Consider the following 27,752-nt stretch of genomic DNA (forward strand, 5'->3'; position numbering starts at 1 on the left):
TAAAAGTGAGTGTAAACTTTCTTTGTCCCTCGAACTAAATTTACAGAGTATTTGATGACCATGAATTGAAAATGAAATTTATTGATGTCATCAGATTATCAGAGGCATCTGTTTTGATTCAGAACCAAGTTTTAGCCGACAGTATGTATCGATGTGAATATTCTTCAGACCGACCTCATCGTTGATGATTAAAATCAGTTGCATTTGAACTAGAAAGTTGCCCAGTTAGTATCATGGGAACAAAATCAATCGTAGCTTGAATTAGATTAGATTATTCTTCATCGCTCCAAATTGCTGAATTGACCATGTTTTGATTGCCATGCACATATCCAATGGGGTGGCTCTGACAATATCCAAATCATATTATCATTAGAGGATGGCTCCGGGTGGATTTCTGTCAAAATGTTCCATTTTGGGAAATTGTTTGATTTGATAAGCTGTTCAACTGTTTTTGTTTTTCAGGTGTCTATGAAATAAGCCGAGATGTTTTAGGTAAGAACTAAATAATAGTAACGAACTATAAATATCGAGGTCTAGGGTCGAAAGCAGACGCTTTAAAAGAAAATTATCTATAGAACTCTGACTGGAATCTTTAGTCCATTTTTGTTTATGTCTCGTGATTTCCTGATGAGCCAGAAACTTGTTTGACTGACTTTTTATCAAATATTTCAAAAGAGGTTTAAAATAGAAGTGTTGATGTCATCAGTAGTTAATGCTATGTTTGATCAAACTTGATTGTGAATACTGTTTTCCATTTTTCAGAAATGAAATTGAAAATCGCAGTTTTCAAATCTATCAAAGGTAAGAGGTCTATGTAAATATTGCATCAGAATCAGCAGGGTTTATTTCATCATTTTCCCAGATTCAACCTGAGCTCAATTTTTTGTGGATCTCAATTGCTCATTGCTTTCATGTTGAATAACTTTTAGAATTGTACGCTGGACGAGCTGAAAGATTTAAGAAAGAACTCAAAGAGAAACTGAAACAAGAGGAAAATGAAGAGAGTAAAAATGAGGAGGAATTGAACAGAATAATTCACAGTTCAGTTTGTCAGGCGTTTAAATATATCGCTGATATGAATGAAACTAAATATTGATTTAATATCTCAAATTATACATGCACTTAACATGTAACATGCTAAATGGGAATGAATGCACATGTAACATGTTCATGTAAATGAATGCGCATTTAACATCGTTCAAACATCTTTGATACATTTCAGAAACTCTGAAGGATGATAAAGTTGTTGGATATAGAGGTTTGTACATAATTCAACTGTTTCAATCACAAACCAGTTTTTATCATGAATAATCTGTTTGATTTTCTCTATTTATATTTCAGTGAGTCGAAATGAGATAAGTGAGTTCTGATTGATATTTATAATGAGCACAATTTGTAAATATTATCAGTACGTTAGACTGCGCGATTGCCTCTGATTTCATGAAACTAATCAATAAATGTCATGTTGTAATTTGTCATATTTACCTGTTTATAAGTTGCATGTGATTTTCTATATTCATAGATTCTAAACTACATGAATTAGCCGATAAAGAGTTTGAAGATAGGAAAGGTACTGTACACATTACAAAGTGTGAAAGTTAACGTGTTTTATGTTTAAAATCTTATTTATGTTTATTATCAATGTTTATTACAGTTGGTAGTGGTTATAGAATAAAGACACCTGAAGAAATAGTGACTGTAACACTGAATATACCGGCACAACTCCGCACTGGTAAGTGACTACAGTGAAGTGGTGAACTTGAATTCAATACAGTTAAAATGAATTGCGAGTTATTTTGACAAGTTGAGAACGAGGCAAATCAGTTCATTACAAATTTTCTGTGTTTTTAAATCGTTGGAATTTCATTTAATTTTTGTAGAGTTGGATTCAGCTAGACGTGATCCAGTTATTCTGTGGGATCGAGCGGGTATTGTATAAGTCTGTTATAAATCTTACCTGTTTATGCCACTGATCTCACCATGTATTTCATCGATCCCAACAATGGCTGGCATGAAATAATTTTTCTGTGATAACGGAATTTTCAGCTTCTTAGGAGCATTAGTCTGGAATATTCTGCGACTGATCTTTGTCCCTGCAAAAAATCCTTTATCTGATCGTTTAGGAATTACCAGAAAATGTTATTCTATTTTAAACTCGATCATGAGGAGCATACCCTGAAAATGGTTTTCTAACCCGGGTTTACTAGTCTTATAAATGAAGTTTTATAATGAAACCAAGCTCAATGAATGTTGTGTCTATGTTTGCTGTTTTCATCAGAATTTCAGTGGAATATTTCAAGGATGAATTCATTCGTGCAATACAATCTGATGAATCATTGAAAACTGATACTCGAACTGCCTTAGATAAAAGTAAGTTACTTCTACAGTAAACTACATTTACATCTACAGTAAACTACATTTACATCTACAGTAATCTACAGTAAACTACATTTACATCTACAGTAAACTACATTTACATCTACAATTAGACACAGTTATTCACTGAGATTGTTAATCATTGAAATTTGCTTGTGGTTTCTTGAACAATCAAGTAACATCAACGATTTGTTGAGGAGAGAAAACTCGAAAGGTAAAATTCTCTCATGAAACTTGGATAAGATATTTGTTTTTACGAACCGAAAAATTTTACTTGAGATGAAATGATTCAAACGTTGTCTTCTATTTTTAGTTGTTGATAGAATTTATGGTGACGTGAAAAACAAAATAAAATCAATATCTACAGGTTTGTATTTTGATAATTTACTATCAATTCCTGCATTTAAATGTGAGATATATTTCCCGCTCACGTCACGTCACGTCATATCACGTCGTAATTTTGAAGGTGATTAGTTTTATTTCATTCTTCATCGCAGATTGATTTATGTCTGAATTTACGTTCTACTTCTATTTGTGATTTCAGAGGAATTAAAGGAACGAGGAATCGTAGCTTATATAGAAGTGAGCAGAATTCCACAGTTTCGAGTTACCCGTAAACTCCTATAACACTATATAGACTCCTAACCTGTATATTCCTAACACTAAACTCCAACCACTGAGACTGAACTAAATTCAACCATAGTTGAAGTAAACTGTATGATTTGACCTGTTTAGATCTACTCAATGTTTGTATATGAATTATTGTGTTTCTGTTTTTCAGTAAAAGATGAAATATCGAGTAAGTACTGATAACAACTTACACATTGTAGTCTAGGTAAATAGATTTACGAAATGATATGATAAGTTGTGTTTTGATAGCTCCAATCCAAAAAAAATCCAATGAAACTGCTCAGAGTGCTTTACAGATGATGAAAATGCTTCCTTCAACGGGAAGGATTGGTAAAGAATAATATGTTTCCCTCTCCCTGCAGTAATCTATTGTGTTCATTCTGTTTCAGTGAATTACATCAAACCAATTATTGAAAACAGAATCCCAGAATTTGAAGGTGAATATATTATGTTGACTGATTATTTTGCTTCTCATGTGGAATACACAGTTATTTCGCATATGGTCGACTGTATTTTGTAGGAAGATATTGTGACGCTATAGCAGCATAAATAGTTTACAACAGTTGACATCATGATATTTTCTAAATATTTTCTAAATTAGTCTCTGGTCCTGGTTAGGTACATTGTAACATGTAAAATTTCAGATTCACTAGTGACTGTTTTAGAAGAGAAATGTAAAAAGGCTCGCAGTATGTGGTCATCAAAACACTGGGTATATGATATATCTGGAAGGTGTAAGTTCACGGTGAAATCAGTTTGTGATTTATAATAGAATTCTATTGTATAAAAACTTGTCTATTGTTTATTACATATAGTGTCTGTACTCAGTGAATTTACCAGTGAAACTTCAAAGACAAACACAGGTTATTGGAAACAAGTCAAAGAATGTTTCGGTAAATAATAAATTCTTGTTTCACTGAACGTTTTATCAAATGATCTGTTTTTAGGTTTTGAATAATAATTGTTTGTTCTGTTTTAATAGGAGATAAAATTAACAGTGAAACAAATACAACTAAACTAACAGATATAGGTGAATATCAATACAATAACAACTTATTATTCAAATTAACAAAAAAATTTTGCGTTGAATTCATTGAAGATAAAATTTATTGATGTCATCAGATCATCAGAGGCATCTGTTTTGATTCAGAGCCAAGTTTAAGTGATGTTAAACTATGAATGACAGTTTGTATCGATGTGAAATAATCTTCAGACCGAGTTCATCGTAGATGACTAAAATCAGTTGCGTCTAAACACAAAAACGTTTAAGCAACCGGTATCAAATCAAATATTATCAGATTTAAAATCAATCATTTATTTATTTATTTGTTTTCAGTTGATGAGTGTTTGGGTGAATGCACTAAAACAATAAGTGACAAGTGGCACCTTGGTGAGTACCCATCATGAGTACCTCTCATGACCACCCCCAATGAGTACCTCTCATGAGTACGTTGTTCTAATAACCACCAAGCTTCTTGAGTTCTGTTAAGTACGGAACGTGAATACAAATCTTAATTCGAGTACAATAAACTACTGGAAGACGAATGAGTAACAAAGATTAACTATCGAGATATGTGATCAGTGTAGTGGTGAGTACATGAGTACCAAATACAGACACTCAACTGAGTACCCAGTCCCGGTACCTGAATCGTTTAAAGACATTTAAATGATGTAATTTATTGATCAAGTTGAAACAAACTGCAACGGAACCAGTTTCAATGACAGTTTTTCTGTGAACTTATGTTTATGTTTTGATATTTTTAGGTGATTTTAAGAAACGCAAAATGATCGTAGATACAGGTAAATATTGTGTAGCTCTGATATTCAGCCTAGTACTGCCCCCTGGTGACTGTATGAGATGTATCTATTCTGTTATTTGTATTATAGAAGTGATTGTTGATGAGATAAAACGCGACTATTTTCAAACTCCCGAATTTAGAAGTAAGTTTCCAATAAAATCAGAACCTGTTTTAACAACCAGAACTCAAATATTTGTGTATTATTATTTATAGGTTCAGTTGAGACTGCAGTGAATGAAGCTATCAAGAATTCAGGTAATTGAATATTTCCAATTAATTAATTTCCAATTAATTCTTCAATTGAAATTTTGAATTGACTTCAGAATTGAGTTCAGTTTGGCTGAAAATGTATCTTTTTATTGTATCAACATATTTCATTTTTACAGATGAATCAAGACTTAACAATAAACCAAACTATGAAGCTGCAGGTTTGTAAAACTCAAATTTCTGCTAATTTGACCTGACGAATTTCACAGATTAGAAAACAAATTCCCTGAGAACATTTTGAAATATGTCAGTTATTTCCATTTCCATGGTTTCTCGTCGTTACTAGAGGGGTAGTCACCCTTATTGATGACTTACCCCTAAGGGTAACTATGAAAAGCAGTCTATGAAACCAGGAAGATTATGTAATATTCTGTTCAGAATTAAATTTTATTATTTCAGTGAAGTGGATAGCTGATGAAATGAAAGGTAAATTGACTGATAATAAATACTCAGTTTCATTATGAGTTTGTGTTGATGTTTACTGAATCATTTCTAATTTCAGATTTCACGGTTATACCATCTGAATCTTATGGTAAGTAATATTGTTTATATCTATATATGTTATGTGGGCGCCTCATCTGTCAGCCAACTGGGCGGGAATTTGAGTAACAATTCACTAAAAATCCTGATGTTTTTTTCAGAGCGTAATGAATTTGCTAAACGTGCACGAGTAGAAGGTAATGAATAAATAATGTGTGTTAAAATTGATGTTATCAATTTTGATAATGTTTTATAATATATTCTATTTCTATTTCAGTAATGAGAAAATCAAGAGAGTTGATAGATGAGATACGTGCTATAACAGATAAAAGTAATCAATATTGACTTCTATAAGCATCTTACTGACTCAATAATTCCATATTCATGAATTCATGTTTCCACATTTATATATAGTCATGTAACATGTCTTAAGGTTCCCAAACCGGAAATTTCAAAATAATATTTCCTGGCTCAAAATATTTGCGTTGTAAGTTGATAGACTTTCCTCTAATTCGGGAAATACATTTGAAATTCATTTTGCGCCTCAACTTTCTTCGGCGATCTTTCTTGAAAATCACCTTCATCAACCAATCACCAGTAAAATGTTTATAGTTTGATGCATCAGTTTTTCGGGAATAATTTATTTTATTTTCAGACATATTAAGAAGGCGCGGTTTCCTGGTAGATGATGAATAGTGCAAGTAAATCATACAGTCGTCACTTTCTGATTTAAACCATATGATCGAGGTTAAACTAGTTTTGAGGTTAAATGGTTTGAAATAAAATATATCGATGAAATTGAGATGAAATTAAGTTCCGTTTTCTCCTGGTTTATGAGAAATCCAGTTTTAGAATCGTTTTCCACGAGAAACTACGTAGTTGATTGTTTAAAAAAAAGAGTCATAGAATTTAACCGAATCTCATAATCCGGATTTAACTGATCCTGATTAGGTTAATCCGGTATGGTTCTAATCTCTACTGAACAGTTTAAGAGATAAATGAGCAACAATGTTCAATAATACAATATCAAAACCCTTCACTTAGAATAAAAAGAGTCTGAATTGTTTCCTTAAGAAGATATTCATTCAACGTTTCAATCCTTTCAAACAAATTAAGAGAACTTATAGAATACCACAGTGAATATAAGTTAATGATTGGATATCTAAAGCAGAACAAACTCTAAGGTGTTTGCAATTGTATTTGATGTTTGGTTTATATTGTATTCATTTATAGGGTATAGTAGAATGTTAAGAGATGATAGTCCTGGATCGATTGTTGATGATAGTAGTGATAGTAGTGGTACTGACTGGAGGAGTGGTTATAATAGATCAAGCTACTTCTAGATATTCTGTTGTCAATGTTTGACCTCACCTACTGTTTGACGCTGTATATTAATCGTTTTATTCTAGAATCTAGTGCGATTTTATACGAAAAGAATAAATGATAATGAGATGAAAAAAACGATTCAAATAAAATGTGTGTAATTTGTTTGAATTGAGTCATTGTAGTCATATTTGTAAATTGATGAATAATTCATCAGGGTCCAGTTCCACTTGTGAGTTAAGATTTGAATCTTGAGTTAACTCATTGAACGTGAACTAACTTTAACTCAGAGTTAACTCTAACTCACAACTGTGGAACTGGGTCCAGTGCAATTGTAATGACATTAAGTCAATCTTGAAATTTTCGGTAAAAAATGAAATATATATCGCTGGTTTTCCGCGTCTATAATCTGTTCATCCGCTAGTGAGAAATACTGTCTTTGTTATGCTGCTTTGAAGGTTCAGAACTCGACCATCGTTTACTGTAGTTCTATTGATATATCAATTAATTGTTAGAAAATATCTTGAAGGTTAATTGATTTTCTTATTTCTTATGCTGTTATTTCTTGTATAAAGATGAATTATATATTTCTCCTTTTTCCGCGTCTCTGTTAAACCTGTGAACGTTCAGATTTGATTATATGAGTTTATCAACCGGCTTCTGAAATGTGCTAAATATTAAGTGTTACTGCATTATAGTGTAAATGAAATACAGTGTTACTGAATTGTAGTGTAAATGAAATACAGTGTAATAACTTCACAATGACATGATAAAAACACTAGTTCAGATTCTAAAATTTTAAAACTAAGGATTTATATAATCAAAAAGACACAACTTCCACAGAGATCTGGTGAAAAAGTCATGAAATGTAACTGATTAAGGTGAGTTTGCTTTAGTATTTAACTCCACTCCAGTCGGATCCGAGATCTCTGAGATAACCGTTCAACTCGGAGTTAACCGATCAACTCGGAGGTTACCGTTCAACTCAGAAATAACCGTTCAACTCGGAGATAACCGTTCAGGCGCGGTTCCACGCTGTCGCAATTGCCGCACGTGTGACAGTCGGAGCTGTTTAAAAAAATTAAAAAGTTGCCGAAATAAATTACAAGCATATGAAAAGACAAAGGTTTAGTTCATAGTGATCCTATAAATACTAGACTAATGCGCAATTACCTTCTTACGTCGTAGATTTTGTCAAATTATATACGCTACGTTAGGTTAATGAAAATTATAATTTATTGAGGCTCTGAGAAGTCCACAGAACGCGTCTTCAGAAGCATAAATTAGCAAAATGTATGGTCAACAGTATATTCACCTGACTGATCGCCAGTCACCACACCTGACTGATCACCAGTTACCACGCCTGACTGGTCAACAGTATACACACCTGACTAATCACCAGTCACCACACCTGACTGATCACCAGTTACCACGCCTGACTGGTCACCAGTTACCACGCCTGACTGGTCACCAGTCACCACACCTGACTGATCACCAGTTACCACGCCTGACTGATCACCAGTTACCACGCCTGACTGGTCACCAGTCACCACACCTGACTGATCACCAGTTACCACGCCTGACTGGTCACCAGTCACCACGCCTGACTGGTCACCAGTCACCACACCTGACTGATCACCAGTTACCACGCCTGACTGGTCACCACAGCGAAATGGTCACCACACTAACCAGACAAACTTAAATCCTCCGTCAGTCACCATTAATCTATGGTTTAGTGGTTAACGTGCTCGGCTGACATACTGAAGGTGTCAGGATCGAGTCCTGCTAGGGTTGGGGATGTAGGCGAGCTACGGTTAGGGTTACTAAATAGCTAGGATTGGGATCACTGGCGACTCAGATGCTTACAGGTTACGCTATTGAAAAACTTTTTTTTATTTCTAAAGTGGGTTGATATACACATAAAACTTTGGTGACTCAAAACGTCCTCGATACTAAATAATTATTAAAATGTCATTCATTTGTTCTCGGCCAATACGAGGTCACGTGATGCGCGCTAGACCAGTTTAAACCAGTTTCGCTATCTACTTCGATATGTAGATTTTGTACTATTTTAGCCAATCAGTGACGAGTATGACTGATTATGCGTCCAATCACTGATGAGGATGTTTTAGGAGCTGGACCCGGTGTAAATAATATCAATTATTAAATCAAATCAATTGCTAAAAGATATTTAAGTCTCTGATACACATGAATATACCTTATTCAATCGAGGAATGAATTGAATTTAGTAGATACCCGCAGTTTATAGAGCGAAGATGGATTATAACAGTTGGACATGTGTAAGTTTACTGAACCCAATAGTTAGATAATGTAAAATGTAACGCATTGTTCGACCATTCTTGTCGTACGTGGCGTTGTACCATAGATAGACCTCTTATACAACTGGTATGTCTTCAAACCTAGAGGTGCTCGCACATGTCTCCCGTAAAATTTAGACGAATATCACATATACTTGTGAATTACACATATTCTAAATAGTTCAAGATGTGACTGGTAAAGGTGAGTTTGTTGTAGTTTTGATAAAGTCAAACATTGAAATATTTGCCACCAATTTTATGTTGATTTCTTCAACAATTTTCTGACCCAAATTTGAAGATTCTATTACCCACTCCCGGCACGGGGAGGTAGTGACGAAAAATAACAATACGGGACTCAATCAAGGCTCCGTAATTGGAATGAGTACACTTTAATTGACGATTTGAAAATATTTTCTGAAAGCGGCAAAAACTCTGTATTTTGTACAACTGTCAAAAGTCAACTCATTTTTTTAAATCTGTATTGTATGATTTTATTTGTAGGTTTCGCGTTTGGTCGCGATTTTGGATCCTTTTCCTGTATTTGGTTTTAAGCGCCATCCAAACCCGGTAGGTTCACATACATGTAAAGTCAAAAATGGAATTTTTATTGGCCTACGAATTTCTGGGAATTTCTTGCTTTTTCAGGATTTATTAGGAATAGAATCGCGTTCAAACTAATTCAGGATTATATAGTATAAACTGTTCTCAAAAGCTGAACTGTTGTTAAAAACACAAGGATTCAAATTGACTCTGATTATGACTGGATTCATACATTACACACACAGGATTGGATAAACTGTAAGTAAGAAAAACATTAACGGCTGAAATTATGTTTTATAGGTTTAGTTATTTATTAGGAACTTACTCGGTGAGTTAGTAAGTTATAGAAATTAGTACAATATATATCAAATAAAATACGGTAGTTTAAATATAAATTTGGGTGCTATACGCGGCGAGGGACCTGGGAGATCTCAGGTGGACATCAGTTGAAGGAAGCAATTTGTTTATTTTGATGCCTAATGTCTTTATTTCAGGATCCCGTATTTCATGGGTTTTTTTCCAGGGTTTCTTTCTATATTTGCAGGTGTTTTTTTCTTTTTTTAGAATTTCCGTTTTTTCAAATTCATTGTTTTACTAGACAACGTCTATTATGTACTTTTCTTGAAATAAACAGAACAATTTCAGGGTCATCGCTGAGACAAGAACCCAGAAGACTACAGAGTACGCGTCTTCACCCTCAGCACACAACAGAGTGGCCCGATTCAGGTGCGGCCTGTATGTTCTATTTCAGTGAGAAGAACAAGACCCCCTAGTCACAGAAGATTGAACCTGAAGTTGAATGATGAATAGGAGGCGCTGTAGGTAAGACGCGGTACCGGGGGGGGGGGGGGGGTGAGGTCCAGTAACTCTGAGCGCTCAATCTCTCCTCATAAACACGTTATCCTTCGCCGGAACTTTTTTACTGGTGTAAGATTAGACAGGGCCCAGTCCATTTTAGAAATGGAAACTTGTGTAAGATTAGACCGGGCCCAGTCCATTTTAGAAATGGAAACTTGTGTAAGATTAGACCGGGTCCAGTCCTATCTTCTCTCCCTACAATGAAAAATGCCCAGCTCCAAATAAACACCACACAACAACCTTTATAAACTAGATGACGGTCTTTATTTTTAACAGAATATATTGGGCTTGAAGTGACTGTCCAAGCCCCAAGCGTACATTATTTTCAGTAGAATATAGTTCGAGACCTTCTCTGTCCCGTACATGAATAAGCATTTGGTTAACAATAAAATAGACATGAAATACAAAATTATATAAGCAATTGACTACAGCGAGCAAGACAAATAGTGAATATCAGATTATCTCGAAAAAAATCTCCATTTGTTGAGATTTATTGCCATGGCGACCGCAAAATATATACGATTACGATTACGATTACGATTTATTTACACTCCAACCATTTCCATGGTATATGGAGGAAAACTATTACACATGTATATACAAATATTTACAGAACAACACTAAAGTGATTAAAATTTAGAGAATGAAAACGTAACGAAATATATATATATACATCAACTATTTACAATACTATATATACTATTATATACATCAACTATTTACAATACTATATATACTATTGGAGGGATCTATATACATCTAAGCCGGTCTTAATGAATTTAGCGAAGTTGACCGTTGGGTTTTTCAGAATATCAAGGGTATTAAAGGTATTCAAATTCAAAAAGTTTTTGCGTTGTTCGTTAAGTAAGGTACAGTCAAACAGAAAATGGGATTCGTCACCTAAAGTATTACAAGTGGGGCATATTCTATCGGCTCTGTCTAAATGAAGGTTTGAGAATTTGTTCACAGGTAAAATATAGGACCCGACCCTAAATTCAAATAAACTAGTTCCTAAGTCATCACCAAGTTCTATTATATACTTCTCTAACCTAATATCATTTTTATATTGCCTAAAGTTAGTGTATATCGGATTAGTATTTATGGCAAATACAGTTTCTTGAAGGTGCTGGTCACGGAGTATCTGTTTTATTCGTTTTGAAAAAGATTTACTGTTAGTCATAAATTGCTGCGTCCAAATGCAGGACAAACCACAGTCATCAAACGTTTTCTTTATATATGATAACCAAGGGCTCTTAAATTTATCCCTTAAAAATAAATTGAAAGATATTTTATAGAGTATTGAATTAAAATTGGTTTGCTTTCCAGATACTGTTTTCACCCAAAAGTTGATCATCCTGCGTCTAACATCTATATTCAAAGGGTAACGTCCTAGCTCTGATAAAACTTGTAAGTTGCGAGAATATTTCGTCACTTTCATTAAGATTTTACAGAAGAAGCAATGAATATTTTCTAATAAATCAAGATTTTCATATCCCCAGATCTCACACCCATACATGGCTATTGGAGCAACACACGTATCAAATAATTTAAACATAACATCTATGGGCAATTTCAAACGTCTGCCTTTTTGAACGATCGAAAACATAGCTCTGATAGCTTTATCGTAAAGATACTTTTTTGCCTTAGCAAAGTTACCATTCCAATTGAATTTTACTCCGAGATAAACATAATCTTCCACTACCTCTAACTCTTGATCACCAAACATAAATTTCGAAATCGTTTTTATCCGGGATTTACTTCGCGCAAATACTAGTACTTTAGTTTTCTCTGAGTTAACAGTGAGACCATTAGCCGCGCAATATTATTATGAATATTATGAATAAATTCTGTAAAGTATCAATATCCTGATCACGATTCAAATTTAGTTTTTCTATAAATGACAAAGTCGGTTTTCCACGATCAATGAAAAATTCTTCAATGTCGTTTAAGAATAACGAAAAGAGGATAGGTGAGAGATTTTCGCCTTGTCTTAAGCCTCTATCAGCTGCAAAGTATTGTGACGTGCAACCATTTAATTCAACACATGATTTTATGGAGTTATACATATTTTTGACCACATTGAAAAAGTTTCCATTAACATTGTTAGCAATTAATTTTCGCCATAACTTTACCCTACAAATCGAGTCGAAAGCTTTCTTAAAATCAACAAAGGCGCAAAAAAGTCTTCTTCCCTGACAAAGATACAGCTCTACGATTGTTTTAAGCGTGTAAATATGATCAATGGTGGAATATTTCGATCTAAAGCCAGCCTGGGCTTCACTTATAATGTGATTCGTATCTAGAAATGTTGACAATCTTTGATTTAGGATACTTGTAAATAATTTACCAAGACAGCTAACTAAGGTAATACCTCTATAATTATCAGGATTAGAGGGATCGCCATTCTTTTTGAAAATCGGTTTGATGACGCCTATAGACCACATCTCTGGAACATATCCTGTTTTAAGAACTAAATTGAATAATTTTTGTAATATATCAACTAAAAACGGATACTGACTAACTCCCAACAGCTCATTCGTGATTCCATCAATGCCTGGGGCCTTATTGTTTTTGAGTAAAGAGATAGCCTTAATTACCTCATCACTGGTTATATCACTGTTCAAAATATAATTGTCATAGACAGGATGGTCACCCACGTCTGGGGGCTCATCACCGTCATCGGTTTCATTGTTAACATTATTCAAATCATTTAATCTCATAAAATGTTCAAGAAAAATATCAATATCTATATTAGCCTCATTATTTTTTGTTCCGCTCGCAGAGTTTAGCATCGACCAATACTTTTTTGGGTTATTAATTTCGCATTCTCTCAATTCCTTAATAAATTCATCCTTTTGTTTCTTCTTATTTTCTCGGATGACCTTTTTATAGTTTTTAGACGAGTTCTTAAGGGATTCAAAATTGGAAGGGGTAGGGCAACCCCTATATCTTTTTTTCATATAATTATATTTCTTCTGTGCATCTCTACAGTCCCTGCCAAACCATCTGTTGCGGACCGGTTTTTTGCAGTTATTACTTTTCCTACTTTTTCTATGGTACATCAAATTACACTCATCAGCACTTGATAATAAAGAAGATACAAATCTATCGGTAAATCCATTAATGTCATCTGGCGATTGATTTCCTAGATCTTGCAACCCGTCCAACAGTAACTTATCTAAATCATTATCTCGTAATCTTGATTCTACATTCAGGAAAAATTGATTTGATCTAGTACTGACCCACCTAATTGAAGTTTTAAAGTTCGCGTGTTCATTACCCCTTTCATTATCGCTAGCAATGGTGTCCCTAGAATTCGTATACACGCACAGATTAATAGGATTATGTCCATCAGATAATAATGGGTCAAAAGGCATTATTTCAAAGTCCTCAACATAACCAAACAGTTCTAAATCACACACAAAATAATCGATGACACTAGTGTTCCTAAAAGTATAATTACCTGTCTGATCATTGCCACATCTGCCATTAAGGATAATTAGTGAATGGTTCTTACACAAATCTATTAGTTGATAGCCTGTATTATTCTTTCTTTTGTCCTGATTATTTCTAGTAGTGGGAACGCCTAAATTAATCAATGAGTCAACAATAGGGTCTAAGTTATCATCTTGAATTATCTGATTATCAGGTTCCAAAAAGTCTGGCATACAAGCGGTGTGAGCATTAAAGTCACCAGAAATTAACAGATTGAAATCATACTCAACTTTCAATTGCAATAACTCTATTTCAATTTCTCTGATAGCTATTTCTGAATAATAACGACTATTTTCTGGAGGAATATAAATTACACCTAAAAGTACATGTTTGTCGCGATTAAATAAATCTTTATCTAATAAATACCAAGATACAAACTGAGAGTCAGTCGAAATTGGAATTATTTTTTTTTTCATGAACTTCCTATATATGATACCGACGCCACCTGATCCTTTTTTTGAAGATTTTTTCCTATTTTTAAAGTGCGCCATATGGGAGGCGGGCAAGCTACAACCTAAATTACCGTCTAAATCATCTAAGTGAGTTTCAGTTAGACATGTGATGTCATTATTGCTAATAAATTCACAGAATTCTGGGATATCGAGTTTAGCTATAAGGCCACATACATTCAGCGTAGAAAACTTTAATGATGATTTGATACAAGGAATTTCACTTATGTTTGCTGCGTTTGCTGTACTAGTTAAATTTTGCTTATTTAAATCAGAAGTGTTAATATTTCGCTTATTTACATCAGAAATGAAATTGTTAGCAGTTACATCAGGTACATGATTGTTACTATTTACATCAGGGTATGTATCTACCGTATGAGAATTTACATGCGAGCCAACGATATCTCTATTTACATTTGGATAACTGTCACATAAATTTACACTATTTACAAATTCTATAACATAACAACAACTTCGAGATACAAGGACAGTCCGGTCTACGAATTGTACGCAAAGTCCCTCCGCTGGTTCCTAGTGGCTGTCCATCGGTACGCGGTCACGGTTTTCGCGGTAACGAGTTTGTCCCGTACAAAGAAAGCTTGTTTTCCGTTCGCTTTCGCGGCTCTCAGCTCGGGTAGCTTTTCGCGTCGTCTCGCCGCCCATTCCTCAGGCACCTGTTCATTCAGTCCTAAAGACGAGCCCGCGAGATTTTTCGCAACTGAACGTACCAGTTCACGATCTTTGAAGAACTCGAATTTTGCAACAATTGGGCGCGGTTTTTTCTGTTCGTTTTTCCTTCGTCCAAGGCGATGTGTTCACGCGAATTTGAATGAGTCCACGGTCGTCTTCGGTAACTTAAGGTCTTTCTCGCAAAAGCCTTTAATTAAGTCCTCGGTATTCTCATTTTCGGATTCCTCGACGCCGTAAAAGATCAAATTATCGCGCATGCTACGCCATTGCTGATCTAGGAGTAGTTTATGGTCCGATTTGATAATTGCGTCCTGATCAGCGACGACTTTCTCTAAATCGCGAACTTTGCTTCTAAGTTGTTCGTTTTCACTCTTTAGTTGTAATACGTCCTGGTGGCAAAATTCAAGCGATTGTTTAACTTCGGTCATGTCCCTCTGCAAGTCGTCTAGAAGCTCTAATTTCGAAAGCTGGGAAAGAATCGCATCAAGTTTTGACGATATTCCATTGTCTGCTTCCACACGTGATGCCGTTTCCTCAGTCGATTTATGATTCTGGCGATTCGGACGATTTGATGCTGCAGTCTTCTGCTTCTTGTTAGGGGGTGAAACACTTTGTCTTCCCGCCATTTTCTCCAGGTCTCACCGAATATCACACAGATTTTGTGGTTGATAAAGAAAAACAAATCGGTTAAGTTTCAATATATAGAAACGGCATTAACTGGACGCAAAGAATTAAACTAATCTAGGCCCTACGCACGTTAGTTCGTTTGTCATCAACCGGTGCGATTAGTCTTTGTCGACTATGCAATGTTAATTCGTTTGATATAAGCTAGTTTTTAGTGTCTGTCGTGGCCGAATAATTAATACTAAATTCTCAGCTAATACGGGCAAAACGCACAAAAACGGCAACGGAATATAATAGATCTAAGGTAGAAAAAATAGTTTCCTTGGATAATGTTTGTAAGTGAAATGTGAAAATTTACCTTGACGGTCGTTTAGGTAATTCAAGGAGCGCGCCGAAAGTACGTCCGCACAGTTCAGTAGATTTGGTGGCTCCTTCAATATAATATAAGCAATTGACTTCAGCGCGCAAGACAAAAATAGTGAAACGATTAAAATCAGTAAGAAGAGAACAAAAATTGAAAAGATATATGAAGTAATATTTAGTCCATATCTCACACTTGACGATGATCTTGTGTGAGATCGAATCATCGGGTTTTTTTAACTTGATTGCATAAATTCTCGATATATTCGATCTACATCTATTTTTACTCTCAGTCTTTTATTGAGTTTTTTAAGTTCTGATATGATGTTATCTCTCGTCGTATCGGGGTCGGTGCTCCAGCAGCCGATATGCAGGTCAGAAAGATGCGGAAGATTATCGATTAATTCGACGATTGATTTGACGAATAAATCGATATCGTGCTGTGTATTAATCGGCGCTGTGCGTAAATTGCAGAACTTTAACCAGCGAATTGATGAGACGTGTTTTAGTTGTTTTAAGATGCAATTGTCCTGTTCCGGTCTATCAAGCCCGCTATCAATACTGACTACTCGCAGCTGATTTACCGCATCTGATGATAGATACCGAACAAGTGCGTCACCATCAGCTTCTGACCGCAATACTATTGATAATACAGTCAGCCGCGGCAGGTGAGCTAGAACGCGGTTTGATTGTAAATAAAATCCGTCAATGACAAGACGCTTTAGTTTCCGCATTAAACCGACGCTATCACTGATTGCTACATGTTGATCTGTCGTTAGTTCGCGTAGTTCGCGCAGTTCGCGCAGTTCGCGCAGTCCGAGCAATCCGAGCAGTCCTCGCAGTCCGAGCAGTCCGCGCATTTCGTACGGTTCGAACTGAATTGATTCGATGTGTGAAGATTCTAACGCGTTGTTAAAATCTTTTAATCCCTCCGAACCGATCAAATTCTTATCGAATTTTACTCCACTAAGATGTAAGCTTTTCAAACTCGGAATGATGTTTATCAGCTCTCTCATCTTATTTCTATCGAGCTGATATCCCCGCGACCTGAGATATAGAAGTTTTAAGGATGGATACGATTTGTGAATATTGACTGAAATATTACCTAAACGTTCCGCACTAACACCAGTAACTCCAGTATCAATAATCAGACTCTCCACTGTATTGTGTGTGTTAGTATCACCACTGATCAACTGCGCGTCAGCTCCAGATTTAATCACGTGACTTGTCTTAATCCAATCATTATTGAGTTTCTTGTAACATTCACCAGTGTCGTTGAATTCATCTCGCCACACAAACCAGTTTATACTGTTACTCTTCTTACACATAGTCAAGCACTGATCGGGTATTGGTGACCACCTGCGTGTATCTATTATCATACCGTGAAGACTAGTGTTACTCGCTATGGCTGTTTCCAATACACGGTATTCGTCGGGTTTCAGTTCGAAAATACCTTGTATGTAAACTACCTCGATCTGACATTGTTTGTGTTCTAGTATTTTTGCGAGCGCGTTTATCCACGATCTGCTATACGCAGATACGATCAACATTTTCTGCATGTAGGGAACTATTTCACTAATGGCGTCGTCCGGCCAGTCGGCTTCATTCAGGCATATTGACAACTGTTCAGATAAAACAGTTCTTTCGGATCTTTCGAGTTCGATGAAGCGTTCGTAATCGGGGATGAGCGCCATCTCCCTAGTAACCGTACCCAAGAAATGGGACTTCACTATTGTGACTGCTTTTAAATGTTCATCTATTAAAGTCTTGGAAAGTTCACCGAGGCCGCGGTTATACTTGAAACGATACAGCAGCCCTGCCATGAATCTCGGGTATAATTCACCATATTTCACAAGTTCGTCCTGTAGTTGATCAAACGCGCATTTATTCCAGGGTATTTCACCACTGTTGTTGAATTGCACGACCGAGTGTACCGCCGCCAGAAATTCGTGCACAGATTTGTGTATGAACCGTAGCTGGACGGAGCGGTCTGATTTCCGTCGCGGCGACACCTCTTTGCACGTCAAAGCCGTCCTCTTCGATTCGTCGAGTTTGAGATGATTTTCGCTGAAGCTGTTTTGATGCTCGATGAGCGTCTTATATGCGACTTGACAAATTTCTTTAAGCGCTTCAGAATTTTCGATGTCCCCAAAAAAACATTCCTTCGACAAGTCGAGGCCCTCGCGTTTACTGATCAGAAAACATGTCAAATCGATGTAGATATCGGTGAGTTTTGATGGTATCGTAATTTCTTCCTCGTCCATAAACAGACAAAAAAACATATGTAGTATCAGCGGGTTGTAGTAGATACTTTCAAATATAGGTGGCACTGCGTCTTTAAGCTTGCGGAATAGCAAATATGGATTGCGCTCGGGGAATTTTCTCTTCATAATATCGATGACTTCTTCTTGTTCGAAGCCGGATATCGATACAACGGTGAATTTGGGATCAGTGACGATCTTGCTGCCCCCGGACTCACGTGTTGTTATGACGATATGCGCTTTCGGTAATTTATTGGTCACGTGTACGATATATTCCTTCGCTTTATCGTTTTTCAACTCGTCGAAGCCGTCTAGAAAAAATAACGCTTTTTCTGCATTTTCCCGTAAGAATTCTTTAAAACCATCAATCGGCAGAACCTTTCTGATTTCTGGATTCAAAAGATTTTCGTAAATGTACGTATAAATACACGCGTTATCAGCGGGCAGTTCATTTAACGGTATATAGAATAACATAGGAAACTCCGTTGTTGATGTTGTCCAGGTTAACACTTGATTAACAATCTGAGTAGTTTTACCCATACCGGGTTCACCCACGAGGCACACGGGTTTCATAGCACGCTTGTCATGAGTGAAAAGCTTCTTGAAATCATCAGGTAAAATCACTGGCGGCTCCTCACTTTCTTTATTTTCCTTCGGGTTTCGTTTTTGGGCTCGAATTTTCGCGTGTTCTTGGGTGAAGAAGTCGTTGAAATTGGTGACGTCATCGCTCCACCAAACCTCTTTGTAATTTTCAACATCGATCATTCGTTTATACGTTTCTTTCAGGCTCTTCTGAACTTGAGTAACATCTGTAAAAATGAATTCAGTTTTAGAATTTTTCAATTGATTTAAGAAATTACGTTAAAATTGAATGATGAAAAAAAACCTGTCTGATCACATCACAACACATCGCAACAGAAAATACCAAGCAATTAGGAAGCTACAGGTCTCGGAATTTAGACCAAAAATATGTACAAAAAGGTCTCAGGACGGCCATCGTGAGACCGATCGACCCAATTTTAACTTTTTCTTATGCTGATGTGCGCTGTGGAGATATATACTTATAAAAGATAAAGGATATTGATTAAAGCCATTCCAATATTTGATGAATTTTCATTATAAGTAATTTGTTTATAATTAAGATTGAAATTATGTTATTTTCGTTTTTCAATTCTCATGTTAATCAAATCATTGTAACCTTTAGAAAGTATCAAATCATCATTTCTTTCTTTAAAGGGAGTTTCAAGAATATTCATTATTTTTTCATCAATTACCTTCATAATCCTAAACTGTATTGAATATTTTAGGATTTTTGGTGCCATTATGGAAAGTATCTATTAGTTCAGTAATTAAATATGTTTCATTTAATAGTATTTGATTAATTACAGTAATATTATCTATATTATTTTGTCTTCCATTAACTAAATTTGTTGCTGAGATATATTTTTTAATGTTTAAAAGTGAAAATAATTCATTGGTTTCATTTATTTCAATTTTATATTCAGTTTCTTATTCTTCTTTCTTCATCTATAACAAAACTTTTATTAAAAAAATTTTTTTAGATATTTTATATTTAAAGATATAACTTATACAAATGTAAACATTCTATGTTATAAATCTATATTATTTTACTAACACTTTACTCACACTTATTCATATAAAAAAATTTGAGTAATTCACTGTTTTTTTTAGTGAAGGAATATAATTTTATAGTAAAAACATAGTAAATCTAAATTATTTTGCTAGCACTTTACTCACTCTTATCTATATATGAGGTCTTTAAGGTATTTAGGAGCCGCACCATGGATACACTTGAATACTTGTATAATGTTTTTAGTTAATAAATTTAACAACTAAAAACATAATATATCTATACCATATATGAAATTATTAGAGTAATAGGGTTTTAGTTGTTTCATATCAGAGGTTGAAAGTTCGACGAAAGGTTCGGGATTTAAAAAATATGAGAATATAACTAATTGATAATTAGTAATATTTTCATATTTTTAAAATTTTCGACCTTTCGTCGACCTTTCGACCTCTGATATGAAACAACTAAAACCCTATTACTAATAAAGCATTAAACTCGAAGAAAGTTTATGGGCAAAATGTTTGGAAAAAGGCAAGATGCACGTAATTAGAATGGAACAGAGGCAAATTTGAAAGGCGTGCAATAATGTGGCGCTAATTAATTTTCGCGACTGAAAAATGAACAGTCGAGCAATTCATGCCTGAAATGTGGCTACAGAAACTGATCGTATGTTTACTAGATTTTGAGTAGGTGTCAGTCAAAAGTTCTCTAAATAGCATAAATATGTGTGAACTGGCTGCCTGTCAGCCATCTTGATTGTGAACAGGGACAATCCGAAATAACTGGATTCCAGGCGGTTGGACGGACAGACGAAAAGTGAACGTAATAGCCAGCTGGGCAAAAAAAAACAATCATACGCCACCTGGTGGATAGAATGTCTTGAAATAATTTTCCATCATTTTAGTTAAAGATTTGGAAATGGTTATTTTGCTAATGTGGCATTATTTGAGTAAACGCTATTTTGCCAATGGCTATTTATAATAAGATATAGTAATAAAATATAACGATAACATCATTATATTGGTTTTAGGGTCAGGGTTTCGATAGGGTTGGGGTCTAGAGGGTTAGGGTGAGGTTTAGGGTCCGTTTTTACCCCTAGGGATAGGGTTAGGGTAAGGAAGGTGAGTCTATATCCAGTGAAAAATTACGGGTGGTTTTGAGTGAGCCCGGTGGTCTACTGGAAAGACGTTAGACTAGCAATCTGCTGGCCCGGATTCGAATCCCGCTCTATGTTGCTATTATCTTTAACTCTGTTCTCCACACTTTCCTTGAATTTTCTAAATCACGCACCTCTGTGCGCATGCGCGGCATCAATTAGCCAATCAGAACGCGCCATTGGCAAAATAGCGTTAACAGGAATAATGTCGCATTGGCAAAATATCCACAAAATATATTAAAGTACATTAAAATAAACTTGCCAATGCAAAATAGAGCAATGTTTCAAATTCGCCTATGTTCCATCCTAATTACATACATCTTTAGAGACATGGTCAAAGACTTCGGACCAGTCTTATGATTTAGGATTCAAGACTCAAGCACGACGAGTTAAAATCTATAATTACCGAGATTCTCAGCAGGTCTGTCGATAGTTTGTTTATCTCCAAGGTAAACAACATTCATCGTATTATTGTCACCGATTTGAACCATTTTCGATTTATCTACATTTATTCCTGTATAACTCTGTGCCATAGTACCACAAACTGAAAAACAGGTTTAGAATTCAGTCATTTCATCTCAACAAGTGCAGCACATTTTTCCTGACCTAATTGTTTTGTTCAGTATTTACACAATCAGCCTCTACTCATATTCAGACTGAAGTTTTCTTTGTTTCCGCTACTGATAAAGGATAATGGAATGTAGGAAAAAAATGGCCAGGAAAAAAAGGCCAAGGAAAATTAATGAGAACTACTGACAATGTTAATTAAGCTTTCAATTTAATCTCCATCACAAGTTCGCATTTTGAACGTTAGAATAATTTACTAATGTTCATCCGCGACTGAGATGGCCTCGATCTCCCGAGAGATTTCCGACGACGTTACAAAACACAGTTGAAATTGTTTATTAGGTTTTTATCGAGTGAAAAATGCATTCAGATAACGCGCCGGGGTCATCGACTGAGATATCAAATCACACGCCACAACAGGTCGCCATCCGCAAATGACTGACTTTCATTAGATGTTGCAACAACAAGACATTAATTTATCTTCTAAAAATGCCTGAATACTGTCTTAATTTGCTGGATTAGTTTAAAGCCGGGCGTAGGTCGGCCTTGCGACGCGACGCGATCGTCGCGGGCGGTCGCAGTGAGTAGCGTCGCAGTGAGTCGCAAGCCGTCGCAAGGCCGACCTACGCCCGGCTTTAAAGAGGCGCACACTCGACAATCTGACATCGAAATGTAACCTGCATCGGTTTCTTTCAAGGATTTTATGTTGAGAAGCGAACAAGTGTAACATGTAAAACTTTCATTGATTAGACTAATGACATTTTAATACCTGCGCTACACTTTATCTAGACTTTCTGACGAATTCACATGATGATGAATGTTTAATATAATTAGTGATAATAGGTTTTGAAGATAAAATGATAAGAATTTAGTATATTAGAGCAGTTCAAAAGTCGAAATTTAGACACATCAGAAACAGCAATAAAGAAGCAGAAACACAGAAATCTTCTTGTGGTTAGTTTGTCGTATAGCCATTTTACGTAGAAAAAAAACTGTGTCAGCAAAAGACAGACTTATGTTAGATATTGCAACGAGAAGACTTGTATCTAAAAATGCCTGAATACTTTCTTAATTTGCTGGACCAGCGACCAGCAATCGGGAGCTCATCTATAGACCAGTGGAATATCGCGAATTCGCGCTCGCGCATACATGGAACTAGCCAGCGATTTTTCCTTCGAGCTTTTTGAGCATTGAAATGAAACTGTTTTCCTCCCACAACCAAACCGAGGAAATTGTGAAGACAAAAAAGAATTCAAACGATATTTTCTCTAAAACGAGAACATATCACGTGGCACTTTGGATGCGTATTCTAAAATCGTACACATCGATGTAAGGGTAGGACTATTAGGTTTTAGGAGAGAAAGTCTTATGTCTGAACTCAACTAACGCATGCTTAAAGATCGCGCTCATTTATCAAAAAATAATTTTCCATCGCTTGACGTAGCGGGGAATATTGCAACGTTTCTGCTACAATCGCCTATAGTCGACAGTACTGTAACGCGCTATTCTATATGATATTTGCCCTGTTTTGGACCTAAATCTACTCTACTGCCTTTATGTATTGTTAAATCTTTGAAGTCTAGATTAATGTTCCCCTCGTTGTCTACTTTCGATGAGTAATTGGAAAAGTGGGCTTTCAGATCAGAGGGCGAGAGGGCAAGACACCACTCATCACCACAAGTAATTTTTTTCCCTAATAAACGGGGGAGAATGAATACCAGCCAGAAAACAATAATGTTAATAAAAATCAATATTATTGCACATATTGTAAAAAATACGTCGATACATCTCATAAAACACGACATGAAAAAACTGCAAATCATATAAAAAATGTAATAGATTTTGAAACTCCAGAAAATTCCAATGAAAGAAAAGAAAGATTAGAAAATATGAATGTGGATGAAATAAAATGTGAAGTTTGTAATGAATTTATAGTAAAAAGGAATTATAATAGACATCTCGAATCACAAAAACACAAACAAAATTTAAGTAATAATGTTTTAGGAAAAGATTATTTCGATGATTAACCTCAAAAAGTAATAAAACCAACTTCAAAAACTAAATCCATTTCAAATAAACCTTACATGGAAAATGTTAGAAATTATATTGATTCACTAGAAATAAAAGATACAATTGAAATTTTAGAAACATTACATAGTAAAATTGGTCCTGCAGCTATTATATTTAGATTTTTTAAAGGTACAACAATAGGAGATTATAGTAAATTTAATGAAATAATAGAAAAAATACTAGATTTTATAACAGATGTTGAATATCCAAAAATTAGTATCTCTGGGAAAGTAAGTTTTATAAAGTCAGAAGAAAAAATTAATTATAATATTCAAACACACTCTGAAGAAATAATTTCAAAAACACAAATAAAAGAAAAGTTAGAAAAAATATTTAATGAATTTAAACGTCATATTGAAGAAAGATATTTTGAGGGTTCTGGCTTAACATTGAATGAAATTATATATTTAGATTTAAATGTTTATAATACAAAAAGAAATAAAACATCAAAAAGTAATAAAATGTTTAAAAATGATTCAAACTTTACAACAGAAAAGGATATTAAAGCATTATCTTATATTAAATTACCATTTACAACAAAAGCAGTAATAAATATTCAAAATGAAGATAATAAATGTTTTCTATGGTCAATTATTAGTTGCTTACATCCAACACAGGAAAATGTTTGTAGAATAACAGATTATCGGAAATATGAAACATTACATAAAATTGATCAATATCCAGTAACTATAAAAATGATTTCTAAAATAGAAAAAGTTAATAATTTAAAAATAAATGTATTCGAATTAATGCAATTACCAAAGACAAAAGGTGAAAATATTAAAGATTATACATTGGAAGCTTTATATTTAACAGAATATTATGATGATGAAAATGCTATAGATTTGTTATATTACAAAGAAGATGAAAATGAACATTATATGTGGTTAAAACAAATTGATTTATTCTTTAGAACAGAAAGTGATCATCATCATAAAAGTTATCTATATAGAAAATGTTTATCTAAATTTATGACTGAGAATACATTATTAAAACATAAAGAATTATGTGATAATAAAGATTTTTGTAAATTAATAATGCCAACAGAAAAAGATTATAAATTGAAATTTACTAATCATAAATTTAAGAATATTGTTCCATTTGTAATTTATGGGGATTTTGAATCGTTGAATAAAGAATTAACTGATCAAGATAGAAAAGAAATATATAACAAAAAGCAATTATTAAAATCAATGGATAAAGGAAATGAATTAAATGAAGACACAATACAAGACCCACCAATTATAAATACAATTAAAAAAGTTCATCAAAGAGCTGCTGCTTATGGAATTTATATAAAATCAAAATATCCTGAATTATATGAAAGTCAATATATTTCTTTTAGAGGTGAAGATGTAGTTAATGATTTTTGTAACAAAATGATTGAATTAGGAAGTGATTTTGCAAAATTATTAAACAAAAATAAAAGAATAGTTATGACAAAAGAAGATGAAATTGATTTTAATTATGCAACTCATTGATGTTATTGTGAAAAACGTTTTTATTCATTTGATAAAAAAGTTAGAGATCATGCTCATTTAAATTCAAAATATCGTGGAGCTGCTCATGAAGATTGCAATTTACAAGCTAAGAAAGTTAATTTCGTACCAATATTATTTCATAATTTATCAGGCTATGATACCCATCTATTTATAAAACAATTATCGGGAAAATTGGGCGCAATTAATCAAGAAATAGAAGAATATAATGCTATGAATGGTGTAAATGTAAGAAAATATGATTTTAAACTATTAGCTAAAACATCTGAAAATTATATTTCATTTCAATTTGGTTGCATTAGATTTTTAGATTCTTATAGATTTCTAGCAAGTTCATTAGATAATTTATCAAAAAGTTTAGTTGATAATGATTTTGTTATAACTCGATATTATTATCCAAATGACCAAGATTTTAAATTATTGAGATACAAAGGTGCAATTCCTTATTCATTTTATAAAACACACAATGATTTTAATGTAACAGAATTATAAAAAGATCAATTTTATGATCAATTAAAAGAGGAGTATGTGAAAGACGAAGTGTTTAATAGAACATTAAATATTTGGAACCATTTTAAGATGAAAAATCATGGTGAATTAGTTGATTTATATTTAAAATCAGATGTTATGATATTGGCTGACATATTTGAAAAATTTAGAGAAGTTAATTTGAATCATTTTAATGTTGATCCTTGTTATTGCTACTCTAGTCCTGGTTTTACCTGGCAATGTGGTTTAAAATATACAAATGTAGAATTAGATTTATTAAAAGAACCAGATATGGTTTTATTATTTGAAAAATCAATTAGAGGTGGAATTAGTGGTGTTATGGGAGATAGGTATTTTAAAGCAAATGATGAATATAAATTATTATATATTGACGCCAATAATTTATATGGTTGGGCAATGATGCAACCTCAACCATATAAAAATTTTATATTAACAGAAGTTGAAAATGATGATAAAACTAATTGGGAAAGCGCAATTATGTGTTTAGAAGATGAAGCAGCAATTGGTTATTTCTTTGTAGTTGATTTAGAATATCCTGAAAATATAAAGTTTAAAACAAGAAACTTACCTTATTGCCCAGAACATTTAACCGTAGATGATAGTTATTTAAGTGAATACCAGAAGAAAATAAAACCGAAAGATCATGTTTTTACAGAAAAATTAATACTTACTCTAAATAATAAATACAATTATATTGTTCATTATAGAATGTTAAGATTTTATCTAAAACAAGGAATGAAATTAAAGAAAGTACATAGATATATTGAATTTAATCAATCGAAGTGGTTAGAAAAATATATAGATTTCAATACTCAACAGAGAACCATATCAAAAACAGATTTTGAAAAAGATTTCTTCAAATTAATGAATAATAGTTTTTATGGTAAAACATGTGAAAATATTAGAAATAGAAATGATATTGAATTAGTAAATAATTCTGAAAGATTAAGACATTTACAATCAAGTCCTAGACATTTAGGAAATAAAAGATTTGAAGATTATTTAACAGCAGTTAAATTAAAAAGAACGTCAATGAAATTTAATAAACCTATATTCATTGGTTCAACTGTTTTAGAAGTATCAAAATTATTAATGTATGATTTTTATTATAATGTTTTACAACCACTTTTTGGGGAAAAGCATATTGAAATATTATGTTTTGATTCTGTAACAGCTGACACCCCAATATTGTTAAAATGTAATGATAAAATATTGATAAGAAGAATTTCATAAATAATTCAAAAACAAAATGAATGTTATATTTCATATGGTGAAAAAGAATTAATACAAATAAATGGATTAATGGATGGTTGGACAAGAAATGGATGGAAAAAATTAAAGAATATTATCTGACATAAAACAAATAAGAAAATCTATAGAGTTAGAACTAAATTAGGGTTTGTAGATGTTACAGAAAATCATAGTTTAATTAAACGAAATGGCGAAGAAATAAAACCAACTGATATAAAAATTGGAGATGAATTATAACATAAAAGATTTTTCCAAAGAATGAATCATATGTCATTTGATGAAATAATTGACAATATTTATAACATAGAACCCGAAACTTTTGAAGAAAAAGAATATTTTATCAAAGGATTTTTCATGGGAGATGGTTCAGCAGGTGTGTATAATTATGTTTGGGGTAATAAATATTGCTGGTATTTATGCAATCAAGACTTAAAATTATAAGAAAGAATTAAGAAATTCTGTGAAGAAGTTTATTCACATAAAACATTCAAAATCATAGATGTTATGAAATCATCAGCAGTTTATAGAATACTTGTAAATAATCCTAAAGATTTTGCTATAAAATATAATTATGAATTCATGCAATAGTGAAAAGTAATACTTCAACAAAAGAAAAGATAGTACCAGATTATGTATTA

The 27,752-nt window shown here is 33.7% G+C and overlaps 2 protein-coding genes across 3 annotated transcripts; both read left to right on the top strand.

Annotated features, from left to right (window-relative positions):
- Window positions 1-71: 71 nt before the first annotated feature.
- On the top strand, window positions 72-2,353 carry LOC141907809 (uncharacterized). Its single transcript, XM_074797551.1, has 10 exons — window positions 72-141; window positions 463-492; window positions 763-801; window positions 930-1,040; window positions 1,223-1,258; window positions 1,342-1,359; window positions 1,523-1,570; window positions 1,655-1,732; window positions 1,881-1,928; window positions 2,279-2,353. Exons 1-10 carry the CDS (start codon window positions 72-74, stop codon window positions 2,338-2,340), a joined length of 540 nt encoding a protein of 179 aa, XP_074653652.1. The 3' UTR covers window positions 2,341-2,353.
- A 336-nt stretch (window positions 2,354-2,689) lies between these two features.
- LOC141906989 (uncharacterized) lies at window positions 2,690-7,540 on the top strand. Of its 2 annotated transcripts, XM_074796513.1 has the most exons (18): window positions 2,690-2,743; window positions 2,921-2,958; window positions 3,158-3,175; window positions 3,396-3,443; window positions 3,651-3,740; window positions 3,822-3,899; window positions 3,989-4,036; window positions 4,343-4,396; window positions 4,771-4,806; window positions 4,894-4,947; window positions 5,019-5,060; window positions 5,192-5,233; window positions 5,472-5,498; window positions 5,575-5,604; window positions 5,714-5,749; window positions 5,830-5,883; window positions 6,208-6,253; window positions 6,786-7,540. In XM_074796513.1, coding segments are annotated over exons 3-17 (681 nt in total). In that variant the 5' UTR covers window positions 2,690-2,743; window positions 2,921-2,958; window positions 3,158-3,174; the 3' UTR covers window positions 6,249-6,253; window positions 6,786-7,540. The 2 variants fall into 2 exon arrangements, with proteins under 2 accessions (XP_074652614.1, XP_074652616.1); XM_074796515.1 differs by lacking the exons at window positions 2,690-2,743; window positions 2,921-2,958 and having other exon boundaries at window positions 3,170-3,211.
- Window positions 7,541-27,752: the final 20,212 nt, after the last annotated feature.

The sequence above is a fragment of the Tubulanus polymorphus genome, chromosome 6 (genome assembly GCF_964204645.1).
Source record: "Tubulanus polymorphus chromosome 6, tnTubPoly1.2, whole genome shotgun sequence".
NCBI lineage: Eukaryota > Metazoa > Nemertea > Palaeonemertea > Tubulaniformes > Tubulanidae > Tubulanus > Tubulanus polymorphus.